The 20814-nt window shown below is 57.2% G+C and overlaps 3 protein-coding genes across 5 annotated transcripts in view; 1 reads left to right on the top strand and 2 right to left on the bottom strand.

Annotated features, from left to right (window-relative positions):
• The window catches only part of SLC25A23 (solute carrier family 25 member 23), a 12275-nt gene extending 11590 nt beyond the window's left edge, over positions 1-685 (bottom strand). For all 3 annotated transcript variants that reach the window (XM_077776875.1, XM_077777030.1, XM_077776955.1), the window contains exon 1: positions 400-685. In XM_077776875.1, coding sequence (XP_077633001.1) covers positions 400-555 — 156 coding nt within the window. In that variant the 5' untranslated portion in view covers positions 556-685. The remainder of the gene's footprint in view (positions 1-399) is intronic.
• Positions 686-3048: 2363 nt separating this feature from the next.
• On the top strand, positions 3049-5702 carry CRB3 (crumbs cell polarity complex component 3). The gene is made up of 5 exons (XM_077776775.1): positions 3049-3156; positions 3379-3554; positions 4273-4346; positions 4643-4786; positions 5145-5702. Exons 2-5 carry the CDS (start codon positions 3473-3475, stop codon positions 5214-5216), a joined length of 372 nt encoding a protein of 123 aa, XP_077632901.1. The 5' UTR covers positions 3049-3156; positions 3379-3472; the 3' UTR covers positions 5217-5702.
• A 2-nt stretch (positions 5703-5704) lies between these two features.
• DENND1C (DENN domain containing 1C) lies at positions 5705-14477 on the bottom strand. The gene is made up of 23 exons (XM_077776664.1): positions 14374-14477; positions 13077-13141; positions 12952-12995; positions 12776-12825; positions 12422-12541; positions 12266-12335; positions 12024-12098; positions 11864-11929; positions 11714-11767; positions 11489-11599; positions 10675-10775; positions 10529-10574; positions 10299-10400; positions 10083-10208; positions 9129-9233; positions 8317-8407; positions 8190-8230; positions 7898-7969; positions 7257-7301; positions 7077-7184; positions 6815-6882; positions 6483-6690; positions 5705-6373 (listed from the first exon to the last, which is right to left on the bottom strand). Exons 1-23 carry the CDS (start codon positions 14388-14390, stop codon positions 5759-5761), a joined length of 2400 nt encoding a protein of 799 aa, XP_077632790.1. The 5' UTR covers positions 14391-14477; the 3' UTR covers positions 5705-5758.
• Positions 14478-20814: the final 6337 nt, after the last annotated feature.

Genomic DNA, 20814 nt, shown 5'->3' with positions numbered 1-20814 from the left:
CGGATGGGGTGGGTGTGTCTCCTGAGGGGGGAGCAGGGTATGTCTTCGGATGGGTGACAGTTCAGAGGAGGGTGTGTCCAAGGCAGTGGGCTGGAAAGCGGACGGGCTCCACTCGCTGGCATCCCCCACCCTCGAAGCACCGGCGGCAGGGGTGGGGACCGGGTGCTGGCAGCTGAACTGCAGGCCTGGGGCCTCCTTGGCTCAGTCTTGAGCGAACCCGTTAGGCCCGGACACGGTGGGCAGGGGTGAGGGGACAGAGACGCTCGGGCTGGGCATCGGCCCTGGAGCGCAGCCACAGGCACTCCCTGGCGGCGGCGGCGCTCCATTCAGGGGCTCGGGTTACCCGGCGCCCGCAGGGCCCAAGCGCCGCGCGCCAGGCTGGGGTCCCGGCGGGGGTACCTGTTGGGTGTCGCGGTTCGGGTCGCCCCCGCCCAGCCTGGCCAGTCCCTGGCGCAACTCGTGCACGTCCACGCGGCCGTCCTTGTTACTATCCAGCTCCTCGAAGAGGCGACCCCAGCGCTGTCGCCGCTCCGCATCTCCCGGGCCCCCCCGCATGGCGCCTGCCCGGGGGGGGAGGGGAGGCCCGGCAGCGGCGGCCTCAGCGGGGGCTTCGCGGCTCCCCCTCCCCCCCGGGGCCCCGCAGGGCCAGCACCGCGGCCACTGCCACCGCAGCCTCTGCGCTGCCTGCCTGGCTCTGGTACTTGCAGGAGCCGGTGACTGCTAGCCGTCGCCGCCCGCGCCAGAACTGGCGTCTCCTCCCCCGACCCGCATAGGGGGAGGAGGCCGGAGGCGGAGCTGCGGGTGCGGGGCGGTATGTCGGGGATGCTCTGATATTGCACAGCCTAGGAAGCACCAGGGTTCATTCTGGGGAGAGGGGCTGGAGAGATCAATGGTCTCAATTCTGCTTTCAGAGTTCTGCCTTGCGTGCCTCAGTTTACCCTCTGCCCCAAGGGGCGGAATAGAGAGATATCAGAGATTTGCTTCGTAATGCCTTTACACTTGACCTCCCTCCCCTACTAATCCTCTTTAGGTACCAAAGTTCTCGTTTTCCCCAGACATGCTCAAGAACCAACCCGACGCCATCCAGCGCTCCATCTGCCCGCCCGCTCATTTCACATTCCCCGCTCGGCCACAGAAACAGAAAATCAAGAGGCGGCGCTTTCTCCCGCAAGCTTTACATCCCGCCCGCGAGCCTCCTTTCTCTGTCCCACTTAGACTGGGAAACGGAAGATCAACTGGCGGCGCGGCTGCAGAGTCGGTTTACTATTGGCCGGAGCTGCCTGAGCTGCGCCCGCCCGCCCCACCTGGGCGGGGCTTCCGCGCCGACCTCCAGCTGCCTTGGGCCCCCGCGGCTTCTGGCTGGCCTGGCCGTCTTAAAGGGGCCGGTGCAGGGGCCGGTCGCTGGGCCGACTGCTCTCTCCAGACCAACCTGAGCATCTCAGAATCCCATGCTCTAGTGCCGACCGAGACAGGGAAGCCGAACGCTGGAGGCGCGGCGGCATCAGCCTGTCACGCTCGCTGCACCTGCCGAAAGTCCCTCCCACTACTTTTGGGCGCAGTTTCTCGAGTCACCATTAGGGGGAGGGACGGCCAGAACACATTGGCGAAAAATAATAATAGCTGACATTGACTCACGGCGTTGCACAACCCCAGGCCCTTTACTCACCTCTCGCGTCGTGCTCGCCAAAACCCTATAAGGTAGGTGGGACCGGCTTTCCCATTTCACAGCTGAGGAAACAGAGGTTAAACTGCTCTCCCCAGTCTACATGCCCATTGAGGAGCAAAGCAGGGATTTAACTAGACCGGGAATTCTTATCCATCGCTGTATACTCTAAAGGTGGTCAATTTTCCTTTAACCATCACTCTTCACCCTAGAGTTCCCAGGAGGTGGTAGTCTTATTATCATCGTACAGCCGTGAGGACCCATTTAGTCCTGCCCAGACAGGTGTGCTCAAATAGGTGCGTCCCAAAGCCTCTTCTTGAGGGTCCCCTCACAGATATTTTCTTCATAGGTGGTCCTTTGCAGGTCCCCTACTACATGGGGCATACAGATGTTTTCCCACAGAAATGGCCCCAACAGGTGTTTTCTCACGGAAACATCCCTGACAGGTGGGCCTCAATACACAAAAGCCTTTGTCCTGACGACCCCCGCCCTCACCATTTGCTTTAATATGAGTTGTCTCATGCAGATGTTCTCAGGTCTTTTTCTCACTTGATCTCAGTTCTATGCAGCTACTCCTCATATGGGCTATTCCCTTCATTTCACAGGTATGGTTCTCAACAGAAACCCAGTCAGGAAGGCATCATACAGCTCCCCCACCCGCCCCCAACCCCATAGGTATGTTGCAGTTACGTATACACCCATATGGGTACATTTCCATGTAGCTGGGTCCTGAAAGGTGTACTTAAATGCGGATGTGCCTCATACAGATCTTTTCAATACATTCTACACAGGAATTCTTCATACAAGTGTTGTTCATTTCATAGGGGAGCCATGCAGATGCGTTTCCAAAACACACGTACCCTACACCAGAGGGTCTCAGGCAGCCGTTATAACGCAGGTGTGCTCTAACAGCTGGTTTCCACACAAGTATGCTTCCATTCACCTATACTCCATAGATGTGATTCAATGCAGACGTCTCCCACAGGTGTCCTTACATATCCATAGATGCAAATGCCTTCTATACAGGTTGGCTCGTAGGCTGGTGTGTATCACACAAATGTGTTTTTATTAAGGACCACCCACACGGGCTTGCCCCAGACAGGAGTGCCTCATGCACCATTGTCTCCATGCCCGGTATGTCTCTATACTCGTGCGATCTTACAGATGTGCCCGCAGTATAGGTGGGAGGCCCCTCTCAGACTAGCGCGCTTCCGCCCCTTTTAATTCCTTTCTCTTAGAGAATTGGGTTCCCGTTACAGGTGCGTCCCTGGCGCGGCCCCACCCCCGTTTGGCTCCGCCCTCTCATCTAGGCTCAGGTGCACAAGCCGGAAGTGCGCTCCTCTCCCAGGTGAGTGACTAAACTTTCCGGGTCACGTGAACGGGAGGAGCTGGAGGCGTCCGACAGAGCTACCGACCGACGCAGCGAGGGTTCGAGCCAGGTACTCGGACCAGGAACCTGAGCAAGGTCGAAGACGCCCGGGCCAGATAGGGAGGTAGGACGCTCGGCTTGGCCTGCCGCCCCTCCCCCCACCGCCCTCTTCCCTTTCCCGAGCCCAGGAACGCGCCGCCTCGAGTTAATCTTTAATCTCTGACCTCTGGCGGAGGGGGCGGGGCAGGACTCCGGGGTGCCCTGGGCGGGTCACCCCTCCCCTGGGCCTGCGCCCGAGTCCAGCCCCCTCCCCCACTCCCCGGCTTTTCTCTTTCTCCCGCCCCAGGTGCCGGGTCGCAGGTACCCCCGGCCCGAGATGCGGTAGAAGCAGCGCGCAAGAGAAGCCCGGTTCCCGGTGCCACCAGCCCGTCGCCCGGCCCATGGCGAGCCCGGGCCTGGGGCTGCTTCTGGCGCTCGGCCTAGAGCTGCTGCCCGCCCGCTGGGGCCGGGCCTGGGGGCAAAGTAGGTACCCGCTCGGGGAGCGCACAGGGCGGGGCTTAGAAGCGCGGGTTACTTGGGGCCTGGAGAGGTCAAGAACGGGGGAGCCGGCATGGGATACCGTAAGAGGAGTCTCCAGGGGCGATCAGAGCTAGGGGTTTCCATGGGCTGTCGCAGTTGGTGTAGAATTCCTGAGTTCCCGAGGAAGGCGCAATTGTGATCTGGGCGACAGGAGCCTGTACACCTGAGTCTCAGTACGGCTGAGGTGTGTTGGGGCAGACTGGGAGCCAGGAGGAGGCCTGCCTGGGGCTCAGATCCCAGGTTCACCAGGCTGGCCAGAGGTGTGGACTCAGCCATTCAGTCCTTCTATTTCAGTTTCGAGGGCCTGGGGGGAGGTGTGAGTCAGACACTCCAGGGGAACGCAGGATCCACCCAGATCCTTAAAGGCCGAGGGAGGGCCGGAGAGGTGGTGGGGGAGGGCAGGGTCAGCCTTCCAGACACCATCCATTATAGCAGACCCCAACTCGGCACAAACTGCAAACTGCTGTAGGCTGATTGCTCACTGAGGGGCTCTGCTGGGTTGGGGGCGGCATCGACCCGACTGGCCCTTGCAGGCAGGGCACCCACAGTCTCTACCAGAATGGAAAACTCAGAGAGCAGAGTTCTAACCGAGGGATGCCCGAGGAAGGTGCAGTTGTGGTGAGATGGGAAGGATAGAGGATTCATGTTTCCCTCCCCACAGCGTCGGGCACCACTGTAAATGACAACAGCACCGTTACACCCTCTGACCCGGACTCTGGCTCCAATGGGGGCCTGGTGAGTTGGGGTTACATGTGGGAGGAGGGCAGCGGGGTGTTATTCAGGAGGCCCACGTGTAAGCAGGTGATGGGGCCCAGAGGTGGCGGATGCTTGGGAGGGGGGATCCCAGACGTGGCAGGTGGGAGCCTGGGAGTCCCAGATGTGACAGATGGGATCTGGAATCCTGGCTGGAGGAACCACACCACCGAAAGCAACAGGCTCGGGGGGGGGGGGGGGGGGGCCCGGATGCTTCCCAGGGGAGGATAGACAGGGTCCCCTGGCTCAGGTGGGCACACCTGTCCCCTCTCCTGCAGTCTCAGGAGGCCATCACCGCCATCATTGTGGTCTTCTCCCTCCTGGCTGCCCTGCTCCTGGCCGTGGGGCTGGTGCTGCTGGTTCGAAAACTTCGGGAGAAGCGGCAGACAGAGGGCACCTACCGGCCCAGCAGCGAAGAGCAGGTGGGTGCCCGCGTGCCGCCGCCCCCCAACCTCAAGCTGCCGCCCGAGGAGCGGCTCATCTGAATGCTGGGGCCCTGCCGCCGCCGCCGCCACTGCCCAGGACTGCTCAGTGCTCACTCACACACAGCAGCCGCCGCCACTGAGACAACGGCCTCTGATGGTTCAGGAGGACTCGGGGGGCCATGGGGCACCTGCCTGGTGGGCTCGGTGAAGCATGCCACCTCTGCTTGACTCTGCCTGCAGCTGGGGGGGGGGGCGGGGCTGGGGGCCCACCTCCCGGCTTGCTGCACCATCTTCGCTCGGCTGTCAGGCCTGCTGCCACACAGTCCCGACAAAATCCCCTCTCCTTTCCTTCCAGTTCTCCCACGCAGCCGAGGCCCGGGCTCCCCAGGACTCCAAGGAGACAGTGCGGGGCTGCCTGCCCATCTAGGTCCCTTTCTCTCTCTCTCTTGCTGTGTGGCCTTGGGGGAAGGCAGAGCCCTCTCTGGGCCATCAAACCGACCCAGTGCTTAAGAATAGAAGGGAAGATGGTGCTTCAAAGACTCTGCCCCTGAGGGGAAGGGAGGGTGGTGCTTCTCACATTTTATATATATATATATATATATATATATATATATATATATATACACACACACACATATATATACACAAATTTGATGGTGAGATATAATAAAATCTTTTTTTTAAGCTGGGGGGGCAGGAACTAGTCTAGATAGAGAGGACAGACTCAGGGCTCATAGGCTGCTGAGTGATTAATTGTAAGGGTGCAAGAATCTTAGGGCTGAGGGGGCTTCCTGGAAGGGAGGAGCTCCCTGCTGCACCTAGGAGCCAGCTAGAGGCAGAGGAAGGTGGTGGATGGGGTGCGTTTCTGAGCAGAGAGAGGGCTCCCTCTGAGATAAACTCACCAGGAAAACCAGCTTTGGGCTCTGTGGCTTTATTGAAGGACTGGGGTCTCCCCTGGGACCCTGATCCTTAACCTTCAAAACACTTTTTCAGCTCAGCGACTCTGGGCCGGCTCCTAGCCTGGGGCTCCGGCCAGTCACTGTCAGGTGCATCAAGGGCTCCTGGCCCCCCCGGGAGCTGGGAGCAAGCATGCTTTGCCAGTGCGACCTCAGGTGGCTGGGATCTGGGGTTCTCTGGGGAACCAGGATCTGAGGAAGAATCATGGGGTTCAGGGGGCTGGGATGTCCAGGTAATATCCAATTTGGGTTTTGTGGGGACCAGAAGTTGGGGGCTTTCTGGAGGGCTGGACTGGGTGGGTGCCGTGGAGAGCTGGGAGCAGGGGCTCTCCTGGGCTCTGGGTTCTTCAGCTGCCTTGTGGGGAGGGGAGAGATGTAGGATTAGAAGATGGGACTCAGAGTCCTCTTGGCTGCTGGGGTCTGCAGAAGCTGGTGAAGACAGTGATGGAAGAATGATTTCATGGCTGGCCTCCAGGGCTGGCTGGAACGTAGGGTCCTTTGAGGAGGTTGTGGCATCCGAAGGCTGGAGGGTTTGCAGAGATGGTAGGTCAGAAGGCAGGGACAGGGGCTGAGGCTCTGGTGGTTTCTCATCTTCTGGTTGCCATCTTGATCTTCCTGCTATGTCAGGCTGGGTGGGGGGAGTGGGGAGACAGGCAAGTTGCTGACCTTTAGATGCTGGAGATGGCTGGCAAGTCTGATGGACTTCTGGGGGGTTGGACAGGGGGAGGGGCTCTCACCAAGCTGAAGCAGCTATCTGTGTCCTCTCTGTGACAGCAGTCCAAGCTCTGGCTGGGCCGTAGGCTGCCCGTCCTGCTGGCTCCCATGCTCAGACTGTCCAGAATCTCGCTCAGCAAATCAAGTTCTTCTCCAGACCCCAGGAAGCTGCTGTCCAGAGCTTCCTCTGCCCATGGGTCCGGGGCATCCTCAGGGCTCAGAGCAGGTGTCCTGGGTAAGGATGGACAGCCCCAGATGTCTGCCCAAGACCCTCAGTCCTAACTGGACTGCCCTGGGGGGTTCTTGAGTTTAGGGACCTGACCTCCCTGCCCCCTCCCCAGCCTTTGAACCTTACCGCTCCCCCAGGGACTCAGAAGGTCTCTCTTCCAGTCGCCGTCTCCTGCTGGGGCGAAGGGGCCGGTTCTGCAAAGGACAGATTTGGAAGGTGGGGCCTCAGGAACTACAGGTTTCTGGAGGAGGGTGAGTGTTGAGTGGGCACCAAACATCCGGGTAGGTGAGCATGTGAGCAAGATGTCTGGATGTAGACAGGATGGGAGAAGGACTAGATTGTAATGCCAGGTGTGAGCGTCGCAGGGTGCAGGGGGAGACGTACTTACCTTCCCAAAGTGCTGGGTGATAGGCAGGCGCTGTTGCAGGCAGTCTGAGCGGCTGGTGAGGGACAGGGCTCTCAGGGAGCCCCCCCTTTGCAGGCCAGAGTCCCCATCCTAGGAAGAGGGTGGGTGAGCCGGGTGGGTGAGCCCTTCTCCACTGCCCTGGCCATTGGCCTCTGGCCTTACCTTGTACATCAGAAGGCTCTGCACACCCTTCAAGCCACTCTTGGCCTATGGAGGAGCCAAAAAGAGACTTAGACCCCACAGTGCTTTGACCCTAGGATCCCTGTCTTGCCATCTCTCCACGTTTGTGCGACACAGATACAGCCACACTTCTCCACACACCACCTAAGAAGTCCATATAAACTCACCCCTTGCCTCATAGAAAAGAAGTCCTAGAGGACATAACCACTGAATAAAACGGAGCGTCAAAAACAAAACACTGAATGGTGTCAGCATTCAAAAGCCAAGCAACAAATAAAATCTAAGGGACAATATGGAACGACAGAACTTGGCCACAGGAAGCTTCTGGGCCCAGGAGAAAAACACAAAGGCAGAGGCTGGGACTGTAGTGTCTGAGGACAAAAGATGTTCGCCAGTAAATCTTGGTTGTCAATTTTAAACGGGGAAGAAATGATCCTGGCAAAAATGAGTGGGTAGATGGAAAATAAAAGCGTGAAGACTTGTTTAACTGCTGGCTTGGTTCTGATAAAAATGTTTGCACTTTGAATGGGAGGTTAAGATGTCCTGTCCCCACGAGGGGTTGACATGTGCCTTGTCCCCTTGCTTCGTAACCCTGGTAGGTGGCCTGTCTCATGTAGCCTCACCGAGCGGTACATGTTTTTGACGGCTGGTTGGGTCTTGGCTTTGACCGAATGCAGGAGAGCACCGCCACCTTTCTGGGGAGAGAGAATGACAAGGGAGAGAGACTTGAGCCTCTGGGGTTACCCCAGCTGCCCTCTCCTCACCCCAGCTGTGCGAGGCTGGACAAGCCCCTTTCCCTATCTGAGTCTCGATTTCTTCTGTCTATAAATGAGCATAATGATGGCCCTCCCTGGGGACTGTTACGGGGTTAAGGTATTCCAATAATAAACACTAAGTAAGTGTGCGGTGTTATACCTTCAGGTTGTCTGCCCAGAGCTGATAGGAGCGAAGAGCGCCTGCAGTGAGGAGAGGGGTGGTCATGGCTGGCGGGTTCAGGCGGGGGTGCTGGTGGGGCGGGGCTCCGGCTACACACAGGGCTCACCTGAGGACGCCCCATTGCAGGTGATCTCCTGCTCAAAGAGATCTGAGAAGCCCTCTCCTGTGTTCAGTTTCTCCAATCGGCCTTCTATGAACTGGGGGTGGGGGAAGCGTCAGAAAGGGTTGCCTCCAACACTTTTGAATTCAAGGACTCGGGATTCTGCCGGCCCTGCATATGTAGAAGCCATCCCTGGCCCCTCCAGGGACTCGCCCCCACGACCCAGGACTCTGGAGGCGCCTCAGGAAGCCAGGAGGAATCCTCTCCTCTCAGCCGACCAAGTCAGGACCAGTCAGGGACCAGACCCCGCCCCTCGTAGGGATCCGGAAGTCGGACTCTTCTGACAGGCCTCCCTCCAAGTCGACCCCACCTTCAGGGACCCGAGAACCCATCCCTACACTGATGGACCCTGGAGTCCAGCCCACCTCCCGAGAACCCAGAAATCCGCCTCCACTTCTGCACGCCCGGATAACCCAGGAGTCCCCGCCCACCGCCTCCCCGGCAAGGGGAGGGCACACCCAGGACACGCCTCCTTCCGAGTCCGGCACGTACGCCCACCCCGACCTTGGATCCTCCATCCTCAGGGACCCAGGAAGTTAATCCCACCCCAATCTTCCCAGGAACCTGGGAGTAGATCTCATCTTTCAGGAGCCCAGGAGTCAGGGGGTCCTATCTTTAGCGACACAGTTTAGTCACGCCTCCTCCACCCGGGGACTCTGAAGGGTGGCACCCCCCCGCCCCCAGAACGACTCTAGTCTGGCCCGTGGAANTAGCCCCGCCCCCCCGGCCCCAGCCCCGCCCTCTGGTTTCTGGCGCACCTGTTTGAACAGCTGCAGGTGCACAGCCCGCCGATGAAAGGCCTGCAGGGGCGCCCCAGCTTTCTGGGCCAAGAAGGCTTCTTCACTGAAGGTCACAGGCTGGCCCTAGAAAACAGACCCGGGACCAGACCTTCCCGTAGCTCTCCTGGACCCCAGCTGTCTCCCTTAGTGGCTCATATATCTATGTAGCAAGCCTACTTGAGCGCTGTGTTGAGCGCCTACTGTGTGCCTGATCTTGCACAGGGTCTCGTGGGCTGCAGGGAGGTGGGAGCCTTTCAGGAGGAAGAGGGCAGAACCTGACTCAGGTGCTCACAGGTGATTTCTGGCCACCAAGAGGGAGGACAGACTGTAAGGGGAGAGGGTGGAGCCCCGTGAGAGAGGACTCAAGGGAGATGAAAGCCCTAATCCAGGTGAGCAGTAATGGGGGTCAGAGCAGGGTGGAGTCGGAGGAGGGGAGAAATGGGCAGATTTGGCATGTGTTGTAAAGACAGCCAGCAGGAATGTCAGACGCTCACATGATAGACCCCCTTCCCCTCAAGTTTTTAGAATAGTTGTGAAAACGGGGATGGGGAAGTTTGCGAGTCAGCAGATCCTGAAGTCCTGGCTTCAACACTCACCTGCTGTGGGGCTTCTCCAAGCCTTGGTTTCCTCATATGTAAAATGGGACCATAACGGTATCTATTTCATCATACTGTTGTGAGCATTAAGTGAGATACTAGTAACAGCAAAACGTAGCATTTAGTGAGTGCTCACGATGTGCTAGGCACTATCCAAACATTTTGCATATGCCCATTCACTGACTCACATGACCCTTTTGTGTGGGTGCTAGTGGGATCCCATTTTATAGATGAGCAAACAGAAGTGCAGATTAAGTGCTCCATAAAGGTTAGGTATTATTATTATTATTCCTTCAGGGACCCACGAGGCCTCTCCCTTGGCTTCCCCGCTGCTCACCGGGCTGCAGACTAGCGCATCGCGGTACCCTCCGAAGAGCAGGGCTTGGGCTTTGAGGAAGAGACGGGACACCCCTTCCCCGGGGGCCAGGGCAACCTTCCTTAGCCGCAGCCTCAGCAGGGACACCTGGAAGACAAGGGAGCAGCTGTGAGCCGGAGGGTGTGGGGCCTCCGCCTCCACCATACGGCGGGAGCCTAGAAGGGGGGTAACACTGACCACGTCTGGGGGCAACGCTTGCACGTCGTCGAAGGGCGTCTCCAAGGTATTGGAGTCCACGTTCATCATCACGACTTCCTCCAGGGCTTTCTCCCGCACTCTCTGCATTGGGGAGTGAGGGTGGGGACGGCCTCTCAGAGCCCGAGGATCTCTGGCGGGGGCAGTTATTTGGGGATGCAGAAAGAGGGGAGTCCCGCCAGCCGCTGCTGTCCATGTCCGCTCTTACTCACCTCGGCGAGACTGGAGTGCACTCCGATGAGGTAGGGCATGGGCGCACTGCAGACGACCGAGACCAAGGGGACAGGGTCATGCAGGCGCCGCCCTGGGGTCCCCAGGACCCCAGGCCTCTTCCCCAAGCCCGGCCCCCACCCCTCACCAGCAGTAGTCCAGCAGATGCGGCGGCAGCGTGGGGATCAGCACGTGCTCCCAGTGCATGGGGTACAGGAGGGCGCAGGACGCGTGGACGCAGGATGTCAGCTGGGGACAGGTGGAGGGCTGTGGGGTCAGGGCTTGGACCCCCCAGCTTCAAGGAACCTCTTAGGGACGGTGGCTCTCCCGGCTCCATTTCCCACGTCCCCAGTCCCCTGTCCCTATCTCCCCCTCCTTGCCTCTTGCCCATCCACTACTGGGTGACAGGTGAAAACTCAAATCCCTTTAGGAGTCCTGTGACGACCCGGAATTCGGCAAATTACAGGGCCTGAAGCAGGTGGAGCCAGGGCTCGGCAGGTCTTAGGCGCTCCCCTTAGGGGGCGGGGCTAATATTCAGCCCTCGGGATCTCTCTCCACAGTGGTAGAACAGCCCACAAACTCCACCCACAAAGAGGCGGGGCTAGAAGCCAGCCTCCTTAGTCCCGCCTCTAGGGGAGGAGCCAGCATTCCTCACCGCCCCCCACCCCTCGGGTCCTCCTCCCCTGATTGCCACTCCAGAGGGGCGGAACCAGCCTTCTTCCGGCTCCTAGTGGGGGGAGTGTGGACTAAGAGGTCCCCACGAGGGGGCGCTATAGCTCAGCCCACCCTGATCCCCCCCCCCATAAGGTCGGAACCAGGATTCAACTCCACCCTGTGGCTCAAACGGGCAGAGTCAGGTCTTGGCCTCAGGTCTCGCCCAGTGGAATTAGAGCTAAGAGTCCGCCCTGTGGTCGCGGCCCCAGGGGCGAAGCCCCACCCCGGCCCGGCTGGCCCCGCCTCACGGTGCTCAGTTTGCTGGCGGTGAGCAGGACCCTTCTCTCTGCCAGGAGCGCAGCGAACAGCCCCACGATGTTCTCGTCTGTCACCGCCACCACCAGCTCCGTTAGGTTCCTCTGGGGATCAGGGAGAAGCGCTGGTCACGAGGGACCGCAAGATCTGACAGCCCCCTCCGGGTTTCGGGACCTCTCCCCGCTCCCAGAACTCCCTCCCGGGGGGTGTCCACTCACGTTCTCAGGAATGGATGGCAGGCGGCCGGAGTCGGGGGCTACGAAGCAGGAGAGCTGGTGGGAGGGGGGAGGGGGGGCAGGGGCACCGATCAGTCAGAGATTGGCCTTGCCTGGGGTGCCCAACACATCAGGGTCCCCAGTTCTGCTCACCGGCCCGCTGTTCCCAGGGGCGGGGGGCGGGATGCTTTGTGCACTGGAGACTGTCACTCCGCTGCCCTGGGAGAGAGGTGTAGCTGTGTGGCCCTCGGGGCTGGGGTACAGCCTCCCCATCCACCTAAGGTCGGAGGCCCAGGGGTTGGGGGCTACTTACCAGCTCCACTGAGGCCTGGGTCCCAGGCGGTGGCTGCTGCTGCAGATTTAGAAGAAGTTCCTCGACCTCCGAGACCTGGGTGGGGGTGGAGTGTCTGAGCCAGAACTTGGGCTAGGGGGGGCTAGGTGGTCTGGGAGGAGGTGAGGGGCTTAGGTCAGGCGGGGGAGTTCTGAGCCTGGTGGAGAGCTTGGGAGGGTAGGGGCTGAGACTCCCACGGGAATAAGAGGGGGGGGTGCTCTCACTTGGTCCTGGGCCAGGAGGTCACCCACTGTGTTCAGCAGCTTGTAAAACACCTCAAACCAAGGCAGATGGCTGTGGAGAGGGGGCGTATTTTCCGTGAAGTACCCCCAGGCCGAGGCCCTTCCCACCTCCACCCCTCAGAATCCCGAATCTCACACCTGAGGATGCACAGGCAACTGTGGGCACCAGCCCGTAGGTGGCAGAAACCAAATCTGCGGGTGCCGCTCAGGTCGGTGAGGGCGAAGGTGAAATGTTGTACAGCTGGGCTGGGGGGCTCCCTGGAGGTGGGAAGGGCTCTCAGAGACCCAAGGGTCCTAGGTTCCTGATCCATGCCCCCCACCCCAGCACCAACAGCGCTCCTACTATTGTGTCCACCAGTCTGGGGTTCTGGGTGTATAGATCCTTAGTTGTCAGGGTCCCTGAGTCCCTTGGTCCCTGGGTGTTTGAATCCTGGGGGGTCCCTGAGAGGTTTGAGTCCTTGGGTTCAACTGCGTGTCTGCTTCCTTCCATACCTTTCCACATCAAAAGGGAAGCAGAATTTAGGCACCATCTGCATAGCTTCCTGGGGATGGAGAGAAGGGCACGCTGCTTGACCACTCTGGTTGGGCCTCACCCCTGGCCAAGACAGTCTCTTCCCCCCGGGGGGACTGGCCCTGGGCCCAGGGGCCCCTAGGGCCAGCCTGCGTACCTGGTCCCTGAAGTCTGGGGGGAACTGCCGCAGGATCGGGGGATCTGCAGGAGAGTAGGCTTCTAAGCTCAGGGCCCCAGACGCATCCCCCATGTCCCCACCCCCACCTGATGCCCCCAACTCACCCTCTTGCAGGGAGGCAGGGCGGGCTGCTTCGAAGAACCAATCAAACACAGCAGGTGAACCCCCTCTGTGGGACAGGAATGGGCTTTAGTGGGTCTGGGGGCTTCCTCCTGTGTCTGTGGTTGTGTCTGCAACTCTGTTCGTGTGTGTGATCTCAGTTTGTGGCAGTGTGTAGGCTGTATGATGCTATGTGAACAATAGCATTGATTGTGTGTGCATGACTGAGAAGTGTGGAGCAGTGTGACTGTGTGTGCATGCATGACTTGTGTGAGCATCTGACTTGTGTTTATGTGTTGTGTGACTTGTGTGAGTGCACAGGTGTGTGTGTGTGTGTGCATGACTTGTGTGAGCATGCAGGGCTGTGTGTATATACGTGTGCATGACTTAGGTGAATATGCAGGTGTGTGTGTGTGTGTGTGTGCGCGCACATGACTTGTGTGAACATTCAGGGGTGTGTGTGTTTGTGATTCTATCCTGTGTTTGCCCGGAAGGAGGAGACTGTTTAGTGTCGGCGTCCAGTCGATGAGACTGCCCAGCATGAGTGTGTGTCACCAAGCCAGCATGCGGATGGATAACACTCACAACTTCTTGCGTGGCTGTGAGTGTGGCTGGGTAAATGTGTGAGCACCTCTGTGGTCTGGAGAGCAAGAGGCCCTGCCCGTGAGTTTCTGGCTGTGAGACTTCATGGTGCCCCAGGGGCTGACATCAGAGGAAGGAGGGCAGCATGCCCTGGTACCCGTGTGAGCCCTGCACTCTCTACTGTCCTTCCTTGCCCCCCCCACCCCCCACAGAGGATGCTGGGTCTTGGGTTCAGGGAGAGGACAGGGAGACCAGAAGGGAGACAGGACAGGGATGGGGACCGACTGTAGACACACACAGTCCCAGACACGGGGACCCTCCAGCACTTCGCTCTCGTGCTGACATGGTCCCACATGAACACCCAGGCACATAGACCCACACAATCTTCCCTCACCCCTACCCTCCGCCTCCTGGATGCCCCCCGGAAGCCATGTTCCTCATCACTCCGATACACCCAGAGGTGCCTGCTCAGAGTTGCAAACTTAGTTACCCAGAGCCGGAAGGAGAAAGAGAGAGGGAAGAGGGGCTGAGAGTGACCCAAGTGTGCCTGAGAGTCGAGTTCACATTCCAGGCCAGCTGAGAAACATGCCCCGGTCCCAGCCAGCTGCCCCCGTGGCTCACACCCCTCCCGGGCCTGCCCCAGCCCAGCTCCCCGTGGCCCCAGCCCAGGCCTGCTCTGGAAATCGTGGTCCAGAGAGTGGGGGAGGGTATAGCTCTTACTCCGCTCTGGATCCCATGGTCCCTGCAGGGCCGCCGGTGGGGCCCTTGCCCCAGGGGTCCTGGGGGCCTGTGCTTGCGCAGAGCTGGGCCCTGAGCCGGCTCAGCTTCCTGTGTGGCCGGGAGAGGAAGTTTAACGGGTGACGTCCCAGGAGGGAGGCCCCTGCCCCCACCCACTGTGAGAGACCCAGGCATCCTGTCTCCCAGCCGTCCCAGGGATGGGTGGGCATGGGTGGTGGGCTTGGAGGCCAGACCTCCAGCACGGTCCCGCCAGGCCAGGGCACCTCTGACCCCTGACATCATACCCAGAGAGCCTTCCTCTCTCTGTGGCAGCTAAGGATTCACAATTTGCCTGAAATGCTTCCTCTTCGCTCAACTCTTCTTTCCTTTAGTCTTTCTGCACCCGCCGTTCCCAACAGGACCACCAGAGGGAGCCAGGCTGCAGAGCGGACCTGGGGGGCCAGGGAGGTGGACAGACAGCCGTCAGAACACAGGTACAGGCAGGCAACACACACGCGCACACACATGCACACAGAGCCAGGAAGTGACTGACACGGACAAACAGGCCAGAACAGTCCCAGGCAGCAGACAGAAGGTAGCTGTGGACACACGCCGATGGGTATAGAGGGACAGCACACGTACGGAGCAGTCCATGCCGAACCATGTGACAGAGAGAGGTAACACACAGGTGCAGCCAGCAGGCAGTCCCAGACAGAGACCACAGATCCCAGCTGTCGATACAGACAAGGCGACAGAGAAATAGACCTGGACAAGAGACAGAGCTGCGCAGAGCACAGACATAGGGACAGACCTGGTCAGGACCCAGCCACAAGGCAGAGTCGCAGCCAGTCACGATCTGGAGTCTCACACGGAGAGGGAGACACATCCAGACACATGCAAGAAGAACTGTGGGCTCAGAGAGAGAGGGAATCCAGGTGGACAGATGTCATGTTGAAACACAAGGGTGCGCCTGCACACACATGCACACAAAATCCCACAGACAGACTCAGGGAGGCAAAATCCGGCAGAGTCCGCCAGACTTTTTGGCCTCCTGAAAGATAGGAGGTCTAGGGAGTCTGCCTAGATGTAGGTGTGCATTTGTAAGAATCCACGTGCCTGGCACGTCTTGGGGTATCTGGAGGTGAAGGTGGGTGTGTCTGTAGATTTCGTGTCCAGCTCACCAGACTGTGTAAAGATGTAGGTCTTGGGGAGGGGGTCCTTACCCTGTGCATGTCTCTTATGACCATGGGTGCGAGGTATTTCCATGCCAAGGAGTGGGTGATGAGCAGGTGCACAAGCACATGAACACACAGACACACAGACACACACACCTCTAAAGTCTCCAGACAAGACACAGGTAGAGATGAGGCTGAACTTTGTGGCCCTTTTCTCTCCAGGGAGGCTGGGGATGGGTGGTGCAGAGTACTTGGTCTTCCCTCTCTCTCTTGCACACTCTTAGACATTGCTAGAGACTGAATGGTTGTGTGCCCCCAAATTTACATAGCAAATCCTACCCCCCCAAGGTGATGGCATTGGGAGGTGGGGTCAATGGGAGATGATTAGCCCATGGGGGTAGAGCCCTCATGAATGGGATAAATGACCTTATGAGACCCCAGAAAGCCCTCCCTCCCCTTCCTCCTTGTGAGGACACAGTGAAGAGACAGCTGTCTCTGTGAGCCTGCAAGTGGGTCCTCAACTGGATGTGGAATCTGCCGGTGCCTTGATGTTGGACTTGCAGTCTTGAGAATTGCGGGAAGGAAATGTGTATTGTTCACAAGTCACCCAGCTTCTGGCATTCTCTTACAGAAGCCCTCCTGGACTAAGGCCTAGAGTCTACAAAGGCTTCCTGAATCTCTCTTCACTTCTGAAACCCACACCAGTTCAGAACAAATACCCAACGGCACACCAAGGCGGTGGGGCTAAAAGAGGAGTTAATGTCCCTGATGTGTGATCTCAAAGTGTGATTTTCTCTCTGCAGCTTAGTTTCTGCATCTGTAATTTAGTGGATCTGGTGCCTGTCTCACGATCCCACGAAGGCTTAAGGAGAGAATTGGCGTAAAATGTTTATTATGGGGCCTGAATCATGCTTTTGATGTCTGTTCTTGTGCAAGAAAGGTCAGCTGAGAGTTTAAGAAAATGATTTTGGACTCAGAGCGACCTGAATCTTAGGCAAGTCATTTGACCTCTCTGTATTAATTATCTATTGCTGTGTAACAAATCGCCTTAAAGCTAATGGCATAAAAGAACACACATTGTCATCTGACAGTTTCTGTGGGGGCCAGGACTCTGGGCGCAGCTCAGCTGGGTCCTCTACTGCAGGATCTCGCAGCTGTAGTAAGGTGTCCACTGGGCTGTGGTCTCATCTGAAGGATCGGCCGACGAATGGTCTGCATAGAAGCTCACTTTGTGGCTGTTGGCAGGATTCGGTTCACTGTGGACTGTTGGACTCACGGTCTCAGGTCCTCGCTGGCTGCTGGCTGGAGGCTTCCCTCAGTTCTTTGCCATGTGGACCTTCCCAACATGCTGCTTCCTTCACCACAGCAAGCAGGCTGAGAAGACCACAGAGCTCATCAAGACAGAAGTCAGTCTTTTGTACCTAATCTTGGAAGTGGCATCCCATCATCTTTGACATCATCAAAGATGATATGTCAAGAAGCCATCACCGGGTCCAGCCCACACTCAGTGGGAGGGGATCACACAAGAGCATGAATAGGTGAGATGGGCCTCACTGGGGGCAATCTGAGAAGCCCCCTTCTCTACTCTCTGTGCCTTCATTTTCCCACAGTAAAATGAGGAAATCACAGGGCGCCTGGGTGACTCAATCGGTTAAGCGTCCAACTTCAGCTCAGGTCACGATCTCACGGTTTGTGGGTTTGAGCCCCCGTGTCCGGCTCTGTGCTGACAGCTTTGGATTCTGCTTTGGATTCTGTGTCTCCCTCTCTCTCTGCCCCTCCCCCGCTCATGCTCTGTCTCTCTCTCTCAGAAATAAACAGACATTAAAAAATTAAAAATTAATTAAAATGAAGAAATCAGAACACCTACAGTGGAGTTGCTCATGTATTCAACAAAGAATTACTGAGGGTCTGTGTTGCATCAGGTTCTTCTAGGCATGTGGTGACCAAGGTAGACAAGATTCCTGGCCTCATGAAGCTTATATTCCAGTAGGGAGGGAAGAGGACGGACAAAAGAAACCAGTGTATAAATAGACCAGATCATTTGAGTTAGCAAAAGGCATTAGGAGCAAAATTAAACAAGACAGATGATGGAGAGTCACTGGATGCTAATTTTAGATTTGCCAGGGGAGGCTGCTCTGACAAGTGACATTTGAACTGAAGCCTATAGACCAAAGTAGCAGAATAGCATGCATAAAGGCCCTGAGGTTGAATCCAGCTTGATTTGATTGACCACAAAAAGAAGGTCGCTGCAGTTTCAACTTAATGAGTGAGGGGGAAGGTGATAGAGATGTAGTCAGCAGGAGGTGGAGACCAAGGTGAGAGTTTGAGTTTCAGTCTGAGTGTGAGGAGAGTTATGGGAAGGTTTTGAACAGGGGCAGGACAGGCTCTTATTTGCATATACAGACTCCTCTCTGGCTGCTGTAGAAGGAGGACACACTTTAAGGGGACACGGCTGGTGGCAGGAGGTCCAGGGAAGCGATTGAAGGGGTTGTCTGGATGCACAATAATGGCAGCTTAGGGTATAGCCAGCCAAGAGGAGAGGAGGGGTCAAGTTTGGGATTCCTTTTGGACACAGAGACAAGCGGACTCAGCCAAAGATAGGAAGAGTGTGTTGGGGGTAGGAAACAAGGAATCAAGGCTGATTCAGTTTTGGGGTTTGAGCAACTGGATGGTGCCCTTGATCAGAGAAGGGGATGTTTTGGGAGTAGAATAAGGGAATTCTTTTGTGGCCACATTAGGTTTGAGAGGATGAAGAGAGCCAAGTTCACTGCCTAGTCGGTGAACTAGTCATCCTTCTACCACGCAGCCCTGTGCTGTGCTTGCTGGAATGTGGGTTGCAGGGGGCTGGGTATCCAGGCTGGGTAACCAGGAAGAAGGTACCCTTCTTCCTCAAGGCTGCCGTGGGACCCAGTTAGTTAGGGGGCTGGACCCCCAGTCCGGGTCAGGTGGCTTAGCATAGAGTGTGGTGGACATAGCTGCTTGGCTCTCAGCATCTCTCACGCTTCTTTCTCTTCCTCCTGGTTTGCCTCCCTCGGTATTGCAGAAGCTAGAAAATTAATAACAACAAACCAAAATATTTCTGAGACTTCTTTGCAGCTCTGGTTCTGGGAGCAGATGAGGTTCTTCTACCAACCAGAAATGCTCACGAGAGATTTGCAAGGCAGAAGTGAAAGCAGAACTCTGTGTGCTTGTACCTATTTCCAGCTTTGTGTGTGTTAGGAGGTGTGCTTGGATTCAGCAATTCTGGTGGCCGTGACTTTCCCACTGAGCAGAGGAAAGAGTTCCCTGAAGGCTCAGTTCCGTTGTGTCCAGGGCTACTCAGAATGTGGTCTCAGGCAGTAGCATCATCACCATCAACTGGGACCTTGTTTAAAATGCAAGGTGTGTGTGTGTGGGGGGGGGCGCCTGAGTGGCTCAGTCGGTTAGGCACTCTTGATTTCAGTTCTGGTCATGATCTCACGGTTAGTGAGTTCAAGCCCCACAGTGGGTTCTGAGTGGACAGTGGGGAGTCTGCTTGGGATTCTCTCTTACCCACTCTCTCTGCCTCACCCGTGATCTCTCTCTTTCTCGAAATAAGTAAAACAAACTTTAAAAAAATGTCTTTAAAACATGCAAGATCTGAGGCACCTGGCTGGCTCAGTTGGTGCAGGGTGCGACGCTTGGTTGTGGGTTCGAGTCCCATGTTGGGTGAAGAGAATATTTAAAAATAAAATCTTTAAAAATGCAGTCTTGGGTCCTACTCCCCCAAACCTACTAAACCAGGAACTCCAGGCTGGGACCCAGGAAGCTGTGCTCTGGTCAGGTTTTCCTGGTGATTCTTTTGTTTTGTTTTTTAAAAAGCTTATTTGTTTTGAGAGACAGTATGAAAGCAGGGAAGAGGCAGAGGCAGAGAGGGAGAGAGAGTATCCCAAGCAGGCTCCATGCCAAAGTGGGAGTCCAAAGTGGGGCTTGAACTCATGAACCATGAGATTATGACCGGAGCTGAAATCAAGAGTTGGAGGCTTAACTGAGCCACACAGGTGCCCCCCATTATCATTTTTTAAATGTAAGCTTTACACCCAACTTGGGGCTCCCCAAACTGACAAGCCTCAGGCTAAGGGTCATATGCTCTACCGACTAAGCCAGCCAGGGACCTCACACTGGTGATTCTTTGGCACACTAACATTTAAGAAATGCTGGCCCATGGCCCGCTCTCTCAGTCCCTCTAACAATGCCTTAAGCCCCTAAATCCTTGTATTAAATCCCTTTCTGCTTAATATGCCTACAATGGTCTCTGTCCTGAGCTCTGGCTGATAAAAGGGAATCAGAGCTCTAGACTCAACGTGTCTAAAACCCCAAGCTCACTGCTTGATGACCATGGGAGGTTGGCAAGAGACTGTGCGTGGCAAATTGCAATTTCCAAAAGTGGTCACAGAGCTATCTCCCATCCCACATGCCCTTCTGGAATCTTTCCTCTCTACCCGCAAGAGGTGGAGTCTACATCCTACCCCCTTGAACCTGGGTGGGCCTTTGTGACCCCATTGGTCAGGAGATCATGTGACTTCTGCAGCGGGGTCAGAAAAATGCAGTGTATTCTGCCTTGCTTTCCTGGCTCATGGGGAACCCGCCACCATGCTTTGAGGATGCCCGAGCTGACTGTGGAGGGTTACTGATGCCCTTCCTCTACCCACCCCATTTGAACAAATGGAGGCTCAGAGACTCGCAAGTGGTTTCCTCAACACCATGCTGTTAGTTAGCGGTATGGCCTGCTCTGTCCCTTTTTGAAATCTCTGCCATAATCCCCATGTCAGATGTCCTTCAGCACCCAGGTCCATCCCATAAGCTCACTTGCTGGCCCTCCCACAGGGAGATGATAAAACGCACGGGGCACGCACCTGGCAGGGCACCAGTTTATTTACTGCGGTGAAGCGGAGGGGAGGAGGCCTGGGAGGCTTGAGGGCACAGTGCCTTTGGCTCACATGCTCCAGGGCTTCTTTCCCCTGCAGCGGCAGCCCCCGCCGCGCGCCCCCCCCAAAGCCAAGGTTGGCTAGGGCTGAGGGTAGGGAGTGGGGAGGGGCGGCAGCCAGAGATGAGGCACTCCGAGGGGAGGTGGGGCAAGGNTCGTGGGGGAGGTCAAAGGTGAAGGAAGGCTCCCGGAGTTAAAGGGTGGGGCTCACGAGGGGGTGCGCGCCGCCTCCACGTTAGACGAGCTGGGGGAAGGGGGTCAGATGGACGTGGGGCCCGTGGGTCAAAGGTCAGCTGGGAAGGCCGGGTCCCTGGGGGGCGGGGC

Source organism: Crocuta crocuta, unplaced genomic scaffold (assembly GCF_008692635.1).
Source record: "Crocuta crocuta isolate KB4526 unplaced genomic scaffold, BGI_CrCroc_1.0 scaffold110, whole genome shotgun sequence".
NCBI classification, from domain to species: domain Eukaryota; kingdom Metazoa; phylum Chordata; class Mammalia; order Carnivora; family Hyaenidae; genus Crocuta; species Crocuta crocuta.
The sequence above is the reverse complement of the archived record's forward strand: the minus strand, read 5'-3'. Positions and strand labels throughout refer to the sequence as shown.

Bases quoted from the DNA above. Each gene is read 5' to 3' on its own strand.
- CRB3 (XM_077776775.1), top strand. From the start codon at position 3,473: ATGGCGAGCCCGGGCCTGGGGCTGCTTCTGGCGCTCGGCCTAGAGCTG. The intron at 3,555-4,272 runs GTAGGTACCCGC...CCCTCCCCACAG, and splicing joins GGGCCGGGCCTGGGGGCAAA to CGTCGGGCACCACTGTAAAT. The intron at 4,347-4,642 runs GTGAGTTGGGGT...CCTCTCCTGCAG, and splicing joins CTGGCTCCAATGGGGGCCTG to TCTCAGGAGGCCATCACCGC.
- DENND1C (XM_077776664.1), bottom strand. The intron at 12,826-12,951 runs GTACGCAGGCTG...CTCCATCCCCAG, and splicing joins CCCCAGACTTCAGGGACCAG to GAAGCTATGCAGATGGTGCC. The intron at 12,336-12,421 runs GTGTGAGATTCG...CCCTCTCCACAG, and splicing joins AGTTGCCTGTGCATCCTCAG to CCATCTGCCTTGGTTTGAGG.